Raw genomic sequence first — 16,350 nt, 5'->3', positions numbered from 1 at the left:
AAAACCTGATTGATTAGCATTCCATTATTTGTCTAGGAGGATATTGGAATATCCGAAATCCCATAAGACAAAATATAAAATATCAGACAATGACTTCATTTTTTTTTTTTAATTATATCCGGGGGGTTAAGGATGCTAAAAGGAGTATATGCAAAATTTTAGCATCAAAACACCAAAAAAGCAACTCCATCAAAGCTTTCAAATTGTAAAAGTTTTGGCATACTGCTACAGTGAGCTTGTATTAATACAAGCTCACTGTAGCCTGAATTGTAAAAAAGAAATAGTTTTTTATTCTCAAGTTGGCTGAGAGGGTTGGCTGGTGGTTTGTGTGGAGTTGTTTTATTATTATTTTAATGAGTAGTTTATATTATTTAAATAAAATAGTAAAAAATATAGAAGTTTTGATGTTTGATGTATCTTAAAGTGGGATGGTATAATAAATAAAGTAGATTTTTGAAGTGTTAAATGCTAAAAATTTTAGAATTCTTGATGAGAATGCTCTAAGAATACATATGAATACAAGTATACAACAATGCAGGACAACCAAAAAAACCACCAAGAAACATTTAGACACCATACACTTCAGTCATTCATATATTATAATCACTATGTTAATAATAACCAAACCATTTGTTCATAGTATATATATATATATAATTTAGATTCTCTCTCTCTCTCTTGTTTTTCCCACCTCATGCTTAGTGAGAGTTAATATTATATTAAAGGACTGTTTGGATACCGCTTATTTGCTGAAAACTGAAAACTTATTACTAAAAACACTACAACAAAATATTAATTAAAAGGCAAAATACTGTTCACGCATTTTTGTGCTTTGGCTGATCCATGAACAGTGCCATGGGACCAGCCAAAAAATGCAGACGCAACAATAACACAAAATTTAGTTGCTAAACAAACACACACTAAGAATTTAGTTGCAAGAAATTAAGGGATGACAAAATCAAATCTAATCTATTCTTTGAAGTTGCTGATGAGATTTGTCCAATCCAATTCAAATTTACCATCAATTTTATAGAGTTATATTGCTAGCTTGCTACAACTCACTCATTTTGTACTAGTAGAAAGTTAACAAATCAAAAATGGAGTCACGTCGGGCTATTTAGTTGTGTTGTTTAAACAATAATTTTCGTTGTTCAAACAACACAACACATATTTTCACAATACTTTTTCATTCACACGTATTTTTACAACACTTAAACAATATTACTCGAAAAACATTATCAAATATGCCTTTATTTCTAGAAAACTAGTCTGAAGCAGTCGCAAAAGACGACTTAATTTCTAGAGAAATTAATCCTTTACCTAACCTCCAGCTCTACTAGTCTGAAGCAGTCACAAGAAAACTGGTGTTGGTTTGGATACGGATGAAAATGCTAGCGTCTGTGTTTTCCTCCTTTTTTTTTTTTTTTTTCTTTGAACCAGCGCCTCTTGCACTGTTCATGGGACATGAACAGTGCATTAAGGCAAATGCTCAGAATTTTCAGCTTGAACAATAACTTTATTATTATTTTTTTTTATTGTTTTCAGTTTTCAGGAAAATAAGCGGTATTCAAACGCACAGTCTTATTAATGCACTTGTCAAAATAGTGTGCCTAACATTTTTGCATTGATAATTTGATATTAGAAAAAGTCTACGAATACAAAATTTTTTACAACTTTTTATCACAATTATAACGTGGTAGTGTCATCGGTGGAAAAAAAAAATAGTTGATTTTATGTGTAAATGATAGTTTTTTTTTTTTTAGAAACGTGTAAATGATAGTTAACTACTCATAATCTGCTACATTAAAATTATAATAAAAAAATTATGGAATTATCAAAAAAATTATGGAATTATCTGTGGTCGCTCTTGATATTAACCACTGCATGACAAAATCATTGTAATTATTACTTTTATTTGGATACTAGAATCCATATCCTGTCGTGACCTTATACTTATCTACTTTGGTAGAGTCAAAGATGAACATAGCCATTCAAAGTTTACCCAAAAAAAAAAAATTAAAAAAAAAAAAAAAAAATCAAAGCTTAGAACCTTCTACAAAAAAAGTCCAATCCCCTTGCTGTTTCACAGCTTTATGTTCCCTATATAAACTATCTTGAACTCTCTTAATGATAACTCCACTTGAGAGGATCATTCAATTTCAAACTATGGCAAGCTTCAACTTTGTGTACTTTCTTTCTATTGTATTCTCTTTGTTCATCTCCACTGGATGTGTCATAGCATCACATCCAGTGGTCAAAGCTGGTTATTACCCTTCATGGGCATTAGATAATCTCCCACCTTCAGCTATAAACACATCATATTTCACTCACATCATCTATGCTTTTCTTGTGCCTAGCAACGTTACCTTCAAGTTCAACATATCAAGTTCAGAAGCTAAGAACCTCTCAAATTTCGCCACCACCCTTCATCTCAAAAACCCATCTGTGAAGGCTCTTTACTCCATTGGTGGAGGAGGTGTTGATCCAGACCGTTTTGGTCGCATGGCATCCAAAGCGTTGACACGTCAAATCTTCATAAATGCTACTATTGATGTTGCACGTAAATATGGGTTTGATGGATTTGACTTGGACTGGGAATTCCCTGAAAGCCCGAAGGAAATGAATTATTTTGCCCAATTACTAAAAGAGTGGCGCTATGCAATCGAAAAAGAGGCTAGGATCACACATAGGCCCCCTCTACTGCTCACCGCCGCCGTATACTACTCGGCGGACTTCCTTGTATACGGTGACCGCCGCTCCTACCCGGCGGCTGCGATTAAGAACTACATGGATTGGGTCAATGTGATGTGTTATGAGTATCATGGGTCATGGGACACTTCTGCAACTGGGGCCCATGCTGCATTGTTTGACCCAAACACTAATTTGAGCTCAATCTATGGGCTTAAGTCTTGGATCAGGGCTGGAGTACCTGGAAACAAGATAGTCATGGGCTTGCCACTCTATGGAAAATCATGGAAGCTCAAAGACCCCAAATTGCATGGAGTAGGAGCACCAGCAGTTGGTGTGGGCCCAGGAGATGATGGTGTGCTTCTTTACTCTGAGGTGGTGGAGTTTAATAAGAAGAATGATGCCACTATAGCATATGACGTGAATACTGTATCTACTTATTCTTATGTTGGGTCATTGTGGGTTGGGTATGATGATGCTCTGTCTACAACAGTGAAGGTTGGGTTTGCTCAGGCACTTGGGCTTCGTGGGTATTTCTTTTGGGCCATCAGCTATGATACTGAATGGAAAGTCACAGCACAAGGTAACCTCATTCAATATATTTTGTTCCAAATACCAAAATTTTCGGAGAGTAAATTTTGGGTTAGTGCTCATGCATTGAATCTGTCAAAGATTATGATACGTGATCAAAAGTATCATAATCTTGATAAATACAATACACATGAGCACTTGACCAAAACTTTTATCCTTTCATAAAAATATTACGGGTTTTCTTATAAACTTATCTCACTATCACTCACAAAAACTTTGGTGAAATAATCCGTGACAATTTGGTGTCACTATACATTCTCATTTAAGAAAAAAAAAAATACCTGCTATTCACATACTAAACTTCTTTTTTCTTCTCAAAAAAATAAATAAATAACTTATTTTTTTTTCACACTATTAATCTAATGTGCTTCTTTTACTCACCACATTAAACAAGTTGTGGAAAAGTTTTATATATATATATATATATATATATATGTTTCTTTTAATAATAATTACTCGAATTTAATGTACTCTAAAATTTTAACTTTATTCTTTGTCTTTTTCTGATAGAGTGGAAGAGCAATTTAGTTATAACACGACATACTATGAACTTTTCAAATGGAATTTTAAATACTTTTCATTAAATTAATTAATATTTGGTTATAACTTGTTAATATGCAGCATCGAGGGCATGGATCCAAGATTAATGTGAATGAATGTTTCCTTATCTTCCCTGATGTGAGCTCTGATCAGGAGATTTCAACTATCTGTTGGAGATCAAGTACCATATTCTACGTGTTTTATAGTAAAACCATCTATTCGAGTGTAATCGTGTATAATTTTAGAAGATATAATATGCATCAATAGGCATGTGTGCAAACGTGTAAGAGAGTGGTTGTTTGTTGTAACAAAATTAAACTCAATGCATATATGTATGTTCTTGCATGTGTTTGGTGCTCATATTTTATTCTACTGTCAAATTTTAATTTCATTTTATTACAATTTACAATCAAACAACAGTGTATTCAATTTATTTTTTCTTTAAATGTGTATCACATATCCTTGATCTTAATTTGGTCTTTTTTATCATTGCAAATGTCGAGTGCAGGTCACATTACTTTAAATTCCGTCCAAATTAACAGCTAACTAATGGTGGGGTGCAAAATATGCAGGGAATAATATAGTTTAGAGGGGTTAAGTGTGCATCCACATAGTTTAAGGGGGTTAAGTGTAATATGGGCATAGTTTAGGGGGATAAAATGTGATTTTCTCTAAAAATCAAATAAGATAGAATTAGGACAAAGCATAATAATAATAATAATTGTAAGGACACAATTTGGTTCCTAAGGCCAAAAGGTAAAAGGATCTAGGCTCAAAGAGCCCAATACAATGAATTTGTAGAGAGTGGGTTAGAAAACTAGGCTCTAATGAGTTAGTAACAATTATAATGGATCTAGATGACAATAACGTAAAGATAGATTGGTTTTATTTAAAGAAAATCATCCTCAGCACAATCCGAGGAGATCAGTTCTTGTATATATTTCTTAAATTTGATTACAAGCACAGTTCTTGTTGCTATAGTATTTTTCTCTTAATTCTCCTATCCCTTTTTCTCAGGGTCTTCTTTCTATTTTATACTATATTCCTTCTTTCATCTATACCCTTCACTTGTAGATTAGATTGCTGGTATTGATCTTTATCCTATCAGCACCTTCCTGAACTCTTTGGGAGTAGCTGTAAGGCTAAAAATTACTGTTCAGGTATCACTTTCTCATTAATGCGGTCAAAGAGTTAGCTACAGAGTATTCAATGTGATAGTAGCAACTTTCCTTTAGATATTTCATAACTTTTCTTTGTCTCGTGCTTTCATAGCTTTTCTTTGTCCTGTGATTTCATGATGTATATCCTTATCAATAGAATCTCTTGGAACGTTGTTTCGGGATGGCAAACCGCACCTTCTGACCTCTGCTTCACTCAACCGAGGTGATATCCCTCCTCAGACCACCTTCTTGGAACATCGTAACTAGACCCCTTTCTTTATTCAATAATGCCGACCTCCATAACAATGTTTACCCATCCTCAAACTACTAGGCGTCCTCGAACCAGACCCCCGACCCAATACACACAACTGGGCCTATCATCCCTACAATAATAATTCGCTATAAACTATTATACTTTAGTATATCCAAAGAATTGAAGCAATAGAAGAAAAGTTGATAAGTACAATTAACTTATTGTTCTTATATTGTTATTATCTAAAAAAACTTGTAATTTGGTGCAGCCACTTGGTATAACTATGGCTTTTAAACTCAACTTTTATTATATTGTATATGATATGATATAATATGATTTAGAATTTAACTCAAATTTGAAATTAAAAGAAAATTAGCATTTTGAACTTTTTTTTCTTTTTCAAAATTTTTTAAAGGTTATACTTTCTCATTTATAGTGGGACGGCTATTTAATTGGAAAATACAAAACAAAACAAAACAAAAAAACAAATTAAGTGGTACAAGACTTGGGTTTTACAATGAAATTAGCATTATGCCCATGTGATACACAACTTAATCAAAATTTATATGTAAATAATTTTTTTTAATTTACTTAAAATTAAATAATAGAATAGATAATAAAAATAAATGAATATTTTACTTTTAACTTATATAATGAATGCATATTATGTGAAACTAAGTTATTATAAAATGCAAATATATATATATATATATATATATTGAGCTTTAAGGCTTAATTAATCACCAACATATATTTAAATGGAAAAATCTTGAATTTAATAATTAAAAACTATCCAAAATAACAATTGAAACCATTTAAAGGCAACAATAATTAATTATAAAGAATTTACTCTACATCTACCTAACCATTTAAATAATATTTTGACATAAAATTGACAAATTTCTCTCATTTCTTAAAAAGTAATGTGGGGCCCAATAATTTATGGGCCAGGCCCACTTGCTCATGGAGAGTCCACAGGCCCAAGCCGAAAAAAGTTATGGCCCAAAGCTTAAAAAATATATAAGGGCAAAGATGGCCAGAGACGCAGCCGAGGACGGTTTAGTCCTCGGCCGACCCAAAGCTCCCTTAAGAAGAGGGGTAAAAAGAGGTAAAGGAAAATTGGTAAGAAGATCTAAAATATCTTAGGTAAGTTACCCTTATTACCCTTCACTGATAAGACTCTACACCTAACAGAACCTGATTCTTAGACTTTATTAACCATCCCTAACAATTCCGGGATTAAACTGACGGGACAAATAACAGTCTTAAAAAAAAGTTGACCCTACACGTGGACGAGGGACATCGAACGTAGGCTAGTATAAAAGAGAAGATAAACTAATCAGAATGGGATCCCCATCTCACTTCTTGGGAAAAACTCCAAGGATGAGAATGACCGGACAATATATGTGCACCACCACGAAAAACCCACCGCCGGGTAACCGGAGAAAGACATTAGTGCTCCTCGGACATGATCCGAGGAGTCCAATCCCTCAAGTTACGAAGTTGTAGGGCTTGGATATCCAGGCTGAAGCCTTTTCTTATCTGAGTTTCCCTAACGCCCTGTGGCCAAACGCTAGCCTTTCAAGCCCACTCTCTACAAATCTTATTGTGAGGGATCCTTCACGTGTGAGCCCAACGTCATTGCTGGGCCGCTTGAGAATCGTGTCCCTACAATTGGCGCCGTCTGTGGGGAGGCTTGCGCGTTGGCACGGGTGGCGCATGAGTCAACTCTCTAACAAGCAGAGATTCGTGAGTTTTTCCCATCTCCGGCGACGTGCAGTTGTTGCTCTGACACAAGCTTCTGCTAGGGGCTACGCCTTGCACTGCTAACGGCGCGGGCAGCTCTAGGGGCTTCCGGCCTCAAGCCAACTCTCCCCTCCCTGGCCTAGGGGTTAACCTTCGAAAAATAAATAAGTGTAGAGAAAAAATTACTTAAAAAGAAATCTTACAAGTTTTGGACAGAACCAAGGCCTTGTATGGTCCTTGGACCCAAGCCTATGGGGAAGCCAAGTACAAAAAAGAAATCTTACAAGTTTTGGACAGAACCAAGGCCTTGTATGGTCCTCGGACCCAAGCCTATGGGGAAGCCAAGTACAAAAAAGAAATCTTACAAGTTTTGGACAGAACCAAGGCCTTGTATGGTCCTCGGACCCAAGCCTATGGGGAAACCAAGTACAAAAAAGGAATCTTACAAGTTTTGGACTCGGACCCAAGCCTATGGGGAAACCAAATACAAAAAAGAAATCTTACAAGTTTTGGACAGAACCAAGGTCTTGTATGGTCCTCGGACCCAAGCCTATGGGGAAGCCAAGTACAAAAAAGAAATCTTACAAGTTTTGGACAGAACCAAGGCCTTGTATGGTCCTCGGACCCAAGCCTATGGGGAAACCAAGTACAAAAAAGATATCTTACAAGTTTTGGACAGAACCAAGGCCTTGTATGGTCCTCGGACCCAAGCCTATGGGGAAACCAAGTACAAAAAAGAAATCTTACAAGTTTTGGACAGAACCAAGGCCTTGTATGGTCCTCGGACCCAAGCCTATGGGGAAACCAAGTACAAAAAAGAAATCTTACAAGTTTTGGACAGAACCAAGGCCTTGTACGGTCCTCGGACCCAAGCCTATGGGGAAACCAAGTACAAAAAAGAAATCTTACAAGTTTTGGACAGAACCAAGGCCTTGTATGGTCCTCGGACCCAAGCCTATGGGGAAGCCAAGTACAAAAAAGAAATGTTACAAGTTTTGGACAGAACCAAGGCCTTGTATGGTCCTCGGACCCAAGCCTATGGGGAAACCAAGTACAAAAAAGAAATCTTACAAGTTTTGGACAGAACCAAGGCCTTGTATGGTCCTCGGACCCAAGCCTATGGGGAAACCAAGTACAAAAAAGATATCTTACAAGTTTTGGACAGAACCAAGGCCTTGCATGGTCCTCGGACTCAAGCCTATGGGGAAACCAAGTACGTAAAAGAAAAACCATAAGTTTTGGACAGAACCTAGGACTTGCATGGTCCTCGGACTCAAGCCTATGGGGAAACCAAGTACACAAAAGCGCAATCGAAATTCCCTACTTCCCAGTCGACTACTCGCATGGATTATTTAGAGATTATCAGTCTTGGACGGTATTCACGCGCTTATCACAGAATATTCAACTGTTACCCCGGTTAGTTTCCTAAATTTGATTTACTATGAATTATCAATATAATGCCTGGTAGTATTGGTAAATTAGAGTTAGTTAGATTATGTTTCAAGGTATCTTGCTCTAAATATTCTTGAAGAAACACACCCATGGAGCACACCCATTCACAAAGTAGTGTTGCCAAAAGATCAGTACTCAAAACATGTAAATAAATTTCTATTTTTACTAAAACAAAGAAATAGTACAGCGTACAATGAAAAGCTGGAATCAGCTTATGTCAGAGCTCACTACGTAATTGAATAGGAAGATGCAGAAAATAAAACAAAGCCGAGGAGCAGTACAGACGAGGGGTTGGCTACTAAAGCTAACCACATAACCAAAAAGAAAGATACAAGAGAATAAGAGAAAGCCGATGAGGTGGGTCAGAGGAGAGGTTGGCTACTGCTCCAAGACCTCGTTCTTCCTCAATGCTTTTACATACCCATTTTCAGGCAGCAAAAGAAACCCAACTTGAGCCTGACACCGCTGAAAGAAAGGTGCAGGGAGCCGGAAGTTGAGGGGCTTTCTCTAAATATTTGCCTGCCACAAGGCAGAGGCGCTGATGGCGGAGAATCTTTCTTCTGACACACCAAAATTCTGGCATGAACAGAACCTGCTTCGGATTTTGACTAAAAGAGGGAGAGACACCCTTTCCCCTCGGTCGAAATGGAGTATTCTCTTGAACTTATGCTTCCGATGCCCATACCTCACTGTTTTGAGTCTCAGGAGGACACGGCGCTTCTGTGGCAGGGAGAGTTCCTTCTTCCCAACCCTTGCCTCAAACATGTTATGCTAAGGGAGGAAGCTGAAGAAGTTGTGTGTAGATAAAACAACTGCCTTTCCCATCTATTTAAGGGAATAAGGTGGTGACAGTTAATTCATGCAGCATCCCAAGGGACGCTACAGACAAAATAGTTCTGGCTCAACTTCCAAAGTCAACTGCAACCACAAGATTAAAGGAGCCTTGTAAAGGCGCACCTCGAACATTGGGACGTCAGAAAGTACCGCGTGGCCAAAGGCTGCAGAAATACCTCTTAATTCGTGGGCCTAGTGAATTCGCGACCCATGCCCGTTCTGCATGAGGGCCCAAGGATTACGGCCCACGCCAAGGAATAGCCGTTGCCGAGGATAACCTCCTGCTCGGCGCCTCGTGAAATACCTGATGAAAGGGAAAAATTGAACCCAAAAAGTTTTGGACAGAACCAAGGCCTTGCATGGTCCTCGGACTCAAGGCTATGGGGAAACCAAGTACTGGAAAAAGTTTTGGATAGAACCAAGGCATTGCATGGTCCTCGGACTCAAGCCTATAGGGAAACCAAGTACACAAAAAAAATAATAATAAAATATAAATAAATAAAAAATAAAATAAATAAGTCTTGGACAGAACCAGGGCATTGCATGGTCCTCGGACTCAAGCCTATGGGGAAACCAAGTACACAAAAAAAAAATAAATAAATAAAAATAAATAAATAAATAAGTTTTGGACAGAGCCTAGAACTTGCATGGTCCTTGGACTCAAGCCTATGGGGAAACCAACTACTCGGATGGGGAAGGTTCTCGGCTCAAATACTGCAAAAGGTTAAGGCCAGTGTGTTAAGAAGATGGCGAAATGACCCAATGTTCATTAGCTTAAGGAAACTGTTCATTTGGCGGGTGACAAGTCCTCGGATAGTTACTTCCTATACCGTATCGAGCACTTAATCCTTATCTCGGCTAATTGTAAGGTGAGCTTCGTCCCTCACTGGTCGGCATTGCTATGTCGAATAATTTTATTAAAGTTATGATGACATCTTTTTATTAGCAAATATTTTAGCCTTAGTTGTCATTGATTCAAATGTTATATTATTGTGCCGAGCAGCGCTTGTAAACTTGTAAAAACATAAAAACAGAACATGCGAAGTAAAGTAACAGTAGCTTTTATTAATATGAAAAATTATTACAACGTACAAAAAAGGGCTTAAACAAGCCTATACAAAAATGAATTGCCAAAGCAACAATAGCATCCGTAATACAGATAAGTAAACAGTCAGATGTCTTTTAAACTCGCCTTCAAAGTCTCTCCAATCTCTGCCTCAGTACTGTTCATATCAAGAGAAGAACCTTCTTTAGAAAAAGATGAAGGAGAAGGAAGAAGAATTGGAACACATGGAAGCACTTCAGCAAGCTCTTGTCATCAAGGAGCGCAAAGGAAGAAGAGGATGGAGGAGATGAATGAAGAAGATGGAGGACATGAGTAGGAAGGAGGAGAAGAAGAGGGAAAAGGTGAGAAGGAAGAAAGAGAGGTAAAGGGCGGCGCCAGTGAACGAAGAGAGGAAGAAGCAGGGGCATTTAGTCCCTGCCCCAGTCCTGACTCCTAACACGCTAGCGCCATGTTAGATATGCTCATGAGAGAGCGGGTGGTGGTAATAAGGGATGTTGATAAGGGATGTTTTTGACTCAGTCACACCGAAAGTAAGATGTGACGAGTCCCTGCTTCGGATTTTGGCTAAAAGGAAAGGGAGACAAATCTTGAGTCTCCGCCATCCTTGCCCTGACCGAGCCATCTCAAGCTTTATTAAGACATGGTGTTTTTTGGAATAGAAGGGTTTATTCATGGCTGACAACTGTGCTGAACGTATTATCGGATAAGGTATAACCAGAGGGAAGAAGTGAACTCTGGGAGGAATATGAGGGATTCAAGTATGATAAAATTAGCTTTTGTCCTCTCCCTTTATATAGGGGACGAGGAAAAGGGGTCATAATACATTCAGATCTCCAGGGAAGTCTGCAAACAAATACACATCCGTTTCGTTTCCCCACGCTGTCAATAACCGTTAGATTTGGGAGGTCTCGTAAAAGGAAGATATTAAAGGCATGCTTCGGATAACCAAACGGCATAAATGCGTCGTGCGTAAATTGAGGGAAACGTCTTGAAGACCGGCACATTCCCTGGGGAGGTGAAGAGCCGCCAGCGTCAATCAAGGGCTGAAATAAATGAGCCACAGCAAAGGCTCGGCATTATCAAAACCCACCTTTCCAACCAAGATGTTGGACAGCAGGGTTTTGAGGGGCTATTGTGGGGCCCAATAATTTATGGGCCAGGCCCACTTGCTCATGGAGAGTCCACAAGCCTAAGCCGAAAAAAGTTATGGCCCAAAGCTTAAAAAATATATAAGGGCAAAGATGGCCAGAGACGCAGCCGAGGACGGTTTAGTCCTCGGCCGACCCAAAGCTCCCTTAAGAAGAGGGGTAAAAAGAGGTAAAGGAAAATTGGTAAGAAGATCTAAAATATCTTAGGTAAGTTACCCTTATTACCCTTCACTGATAAGACTCTACACCTAACAGAACCTGATTCTTAGGCTTTATTAACCATCCCCAACAATTCCGGGATTAGACTGACGGGACAAATAGCAGTCTTAAAAAAAAGTTGACCCTACACGTGGACGAGGGACATCGAACGTAGGCTAGTATAAAAGAGAAGATAAACTAATCAGAATGGGATCCCCATCTCACTTCCTGGGAAAAACTCCAGGGATGAGAATGACCGGACAATATATGTACACCACCACGAAAAACCCACCGCCGGGTAACCGGAGAAAGACATTAGTGCTCCTCGGACATGATCCGAGGAGTCCAATCCCTCAAGTTACGAAGTTGTAGGGCTTGGATATCCAGGCTGAAGCCTTTTCTTATCTGAGTTTCCCTAACGCCCTGTGGCCAAACGCTAGCCTTTCAAGCCCACTCTCTACAAATCTTATTGTGAGGGATCCTTCACGTGCGAGCCCAACGTCATTGCTGGGCCGCTTGAGAATCGTGTCCCTACAAGTAACACTACCAAATAATTTATTACATCAAACTCATTATATAATATTTTTAATAAAAAAAATTAATATTATTATTACAACAAACACAATTAAAAACTTTTTAAAAAGTAACTTTAAAAAAAAATAACATTAAACACTTCACAGGTCATACCGAGTGAAGTGAAAATCATACGATTTGATATAGTGCTAGATTTGTGCTTTACTTTTGTTGTCAATATTAGTTTGTCTGTAGGTAATTCATGTTACTTTTGGAGCAATTGGGTTCTAATTCATATTATTTTTTGGGCAATTGGGTTTCTTTAAACCAAATTTGTGCTTTATTTTTTTTTATTATTATTTAGAGGTTACTATAATTATTCTTCAGGCAACTGGGCAAAAGGGATAGAATAGAACATATACTTTGGATTTCATGGGCCAATTTATAACTTTTTTGGAGGGAGGGGGCCAAGATTACATATTTTGGGGTAAATTGAAAATTTTCTTTGTGTACACACATACTAAGGGTTTGTTTGGATATCGTTTATTTTGCTAAAACTGAAAATTTATTACTGAAAGTACTACAGATAAAGGTAAAAGTTAGTTGAAATAGTACAGTAAGGCTCATGAATAGTACCAAAAAGTGTAGTGAGATTCATAAATAGTAGCAAAAATAAGCTGAATAAGAAATGCCTTTCAATCTCTCTGCCTGACTACAAGTATTTCGATTGCACCACAACACAAATACTTATCAGCCAGAGCTAGATATCAGCTTCACCTTCTGCATTGCCTATACCATCCAATATATGTCCAAGCTACCTACCGACACTAAATCATCTATGAATGGAATCAAAGGTGGTTAGTGGCTTTCAAAGCAAGCTAATCAGTACCATCCCATAGACATCCCATCCTCCTGCTTCACTCACGTCTTCTATGCTTCTGTTGGGGTTGATCCCGAAAATTACATAATTATAAAGCCAATATTCACTGAAGTCCTCCGGAACAAGGGAATAAAGCCACTCCTATCCATTGGTGGCCGTCCTGATTCTGAAATCCCAAACCCTTTGCCTGACATTTTCTCCAGCATGGCAAGCACCCTCGCGGGTCGTCAATCCTTTATCCAGTCCTCCATTCAGGTGGCTAGAGAATATGGCTTTGTTGGGCTGGACCTTGATTGGGAATATCCAAAAACTACACTAGACATGGAAAACCTCGCGTTGCTCTTTCGAGAGTGGCGTGCAGCTATCATTTCTGAGTCTGCTAATAAAAATGGACTATTTCTAAGTGCAGCGGTTTTTTTTAAACCCAGCTTTGTCAAAGACCATAGTGAAATAGTTTACCGTATCGAAGCCATAAGAGATTGTGTTGATTTTGTTGGTCTGAGGTGCTATGATTATCACTCAAGCCGGGACACTGCAGTCACTGCTGCACATGCTTGTCTCTATGAAACAAGTGAAAACAGCTCTAGCTTTGGCATTAAGTCCTGGATCAAAGCTGGGCTTCACCCAAGTAAATTAGTCAAGGGGCTACCACTTTATGGAAGAACTTGGACATTGCAAGATCCAAATCAACATGCTGTTGGAGATCCTGCAAATGAGGATGTTATGGCGCCCTATCATGACATAGTGAACTGCAACTTACAACCAGTTAATGATGAGGTCACTGTATCGGAGTACTCATATTCTGGAACCTTTTGGGTTGGGTACGATGGACTGACATCGATTCGGAAGAAGATTGAGTTTGCCAACGCTAAAACACTTGGTGGGTATTTCTTATGGGCGCTTATGTTTGACTGTGACAAGAAGCTTTTTGAAGCAGGAATGTTTGGTTAGGGAAATGCTAGAAATACAATTTTTGCCACTACTTTTACGGTTTTATCATAATTCGCTCACTTGGTAAGTTGTAAATAGAGAAGTTGTGAACTCATATGAATCTATTATTTTTACTCTACCACTCACAACTGGACACATGAGCAAATTATGACAAAAATTATGATCCTACCATTACTCATTTCGTAGAACCCATTATACATGTACACAACACGAAGCCAAATAGCTCCATCATTACTCATTGCAATGGGGAGAGTCTGTGTTTGAGATAACGTATATAGTTTACTTAAAAATCTTTTTTTAAGCAAAAAAAAAATAAAAATGCATATATGTATGTGTGATTAGTAATGTGAAACCCTAGACGTGTTCGAAAATATGCTACTTATTAATTTATAGGACTCTTTGGTTCTAACATTGTAGTTTGAAAATAAACATAAAAAGTCAACACCTATTAAACTTTGCATGAGCCCTGTTATTATTGATTTGAAGGATAATGCTAACATTTTAGTCCGGATCAATAATACAAATAAGTAAAAAACCTAGCTAAAAAGATATCATATATTATATAATATATTTTAGGTCCAATGTGTTGTGGACTAGTGGTTATGAGAGCATTGGAAATGCAAAATTTAATTAATTCATTAATAAAATAATAATAATAATAATAATGCATTTTGCATCACCAAAAATACTAGTAGTCGATTTTGTATAATAAGTTTTTATATATTATAAATATTATTACTTAACTTAAAATCCCATTGTCATAAGTTGGAATATTACAAAAACATGAATACTATCTTTCTTTTTTTCTTTTTCTTTTTATCAACACAGATTTGAACTATATAGGCTGGTCTTGTGGATTGTTGGCTTGCTGCTATCTATAATACTTTTGGAATGAACTTTGCCTTTAGATGGAACTTTATCATCATTTTTGCTGTTACACTAACTCAAGGCTGTGTTTTTATGTTTGGCAGCTTCAAATGCAGAGGATGGCGCGAATACGCGCTAAATGTTTTTATGTAAGAGTGTATGTCTGTAAGAGTAATTGTTCTCTTTGCAATTTGAGTTATTTCTCCATCGTTAGGAGAAATATGAACTGCACGTGTGTGACAAATAAATTGCAGTTCTTTTATGTATGCGGGTAAGTTTGTAAGAGTATTGGTTTTATGTTCGAGTGATTTCTTCATCATTTATTGGAGGTAAGTGAAATATGTATGTGTGTGACAAATAAATTACAGTTCTTTTATGTATGTGTGTAAGTTTGTCTCAGTATTGGTTTTCTATGAAATCTGAGTTATTTCTACATCATTAGGAGCCATGTAAGAACTTGAAATGTATGCGTAGCGTGTGTGACAAAAAATTTCCAGTTCTTTCATTCATAGTAAACTCTACCACGAATTTATTAATTAATAGGATCCACTATGAATGTGAAATTATATATCACCACGTCACCGTGTTCTGAAACATCTAAATAAGTCTCACTTATTAATTATTATACCCTTGGTGGGATTCACGTTGAACTCCAATTATACTTACTAATTTCCATGTGAATGAAATGTTCTAAATGAGGCGAAAGCCTATCAAGCTCACCTGTTTTGCAGAATTTAAATGCATAAGCATAGAATCACCTATATAAATCCAACTAATTGAAATGTTCTAAAAACGGCATCATCACCTATTTAACCCACATTTGAATTGATATCCCTCGTGGGCTAAGCAGACCAAACCTACTCTGCCTTTGTAATTGGGTTCTTACTAAAAGTAGACAATGTAAACCACTTTTAAGAAAAAGTGGACAAATTAGCCATGAGAAAGTGGACATCATTGTCCACCTTTTAGTGAAAGGTGGATTTAAAATGTGAGAGCACTCGGAAGCAAATCTTTGAGAAAGCCTATTTTTGTTTTTCTTTTTGATTGTTGATTTACTCTTGCTGGGAGTCAAATTCAATAGTGTGCACCATAAGCATGTATGTGTGGAACTTTTTGTTTGATTTGAGATATTAGTATATGCATGAATGATTTTACTGTCAGGGACTCTGTGAAACCACCCTACATCTCCGATCATACCCAGCCGTAATATCACCAGAAATTCCAGCCCGGATAAGTTGATTTCCATAGATGTACATTGGCAGTACTTGAAGATCGGATTCCCAAGCATGCAATCAAAACCCTTTTTTCTTTTCTTTTTTTAAATCAACTTTAAAACTAATCAGATCCAAACTTGTGGTTTAACCCAATTATCATACACAAATATCAAACATTTGTATCTAATTGAGTTTGACATTGGTGAGGTTCGTTCCAGGAGTCATTCATTTGGCTAACAAATTTTTTTT

General features: G+C 37.3%; 2 protein-coding genes across 2 annotated transcripts; both read left to right on the top strand.

The window, feature by feature from the left end:
• Positions 1 to 2,112: 2,112 nt before the first annotated feature.
• Positions 2,113 to 4,164, top strand: LOC126715559 (class V chitinase CHIT5b-like). Its single transcript, XM_050416211.1, has 2 exons — positions 2,113 to 3,271; positions 3,901 to 4,164. Exons 1-2 carry the CDS (start codon positions 2,128 to 2,130, stop codon positions 3,924 to 3,926), a joined length of 1,170 nt encoding a protein of 389 aa, XP_050272168.1. The 5' UTR covers positions 2,113 to 2,127; the 3' UTR covers positions 3,927 to 4,164.
• A 9,109-nt stretch (positions 4,165 to 13,273) lies between these two features.
• LOC126704724 (class V chitinase CHIT5a-like) lies at positions 13,274 to 14,020 on the top strand. The gene has a single exon (XM_050403747.1). It carries the CDS (start codon positions 13,274 to 13,276, stop codon positions 14,018 to 14,020), a length of 747 nt encoding a protein of 248 aa, XP_050259704.1.
• The last annotated feature ends 2,330 nt before the right edge of the window (positions 14,021 to 16,350 follow it).

The sequence above is a fragment of the Quercus robur genome, chromosome 2 (genome assembly GCF_932294415.1).
Source record: "Quercus robur chromosome 2, dhQueRobu3.1, whole genome shotgun sequence".
NCBI lineage: Eukaryota > Viridiplantae > Streptophyta > Magnoliopsida > Fagales > Fagaceae > Quercus > Quercus robur.
The sequence above is the reverse complement of the archived record's forward strand: the minus strand, read 5'-3'. Positions and strand labels throughout refer to the sequence as shown.

Coding starts and splice junctions, on each gene's coding strand:
- LOC126704724 (XM_050403747.1), top strand. CDS start 13,274: ATGGCAAGCACCCTCGCGGGTCGTCAATCCTTTATCCAGTCCTCCATT.
- LOC126715559 (XM_050416211.1), top strand. CDS start 2,128: ATGATAACTCCACTTGAGAGGATCATTCAATTTCAAACTATGGCAAGC. Junction 3,272..3,900: donor ATGGAAAGTCACAGCACAAG/GTAACCTCATTC, acceptor GTTAATATGCAG/CATCGAGGGCATGGATCCAA.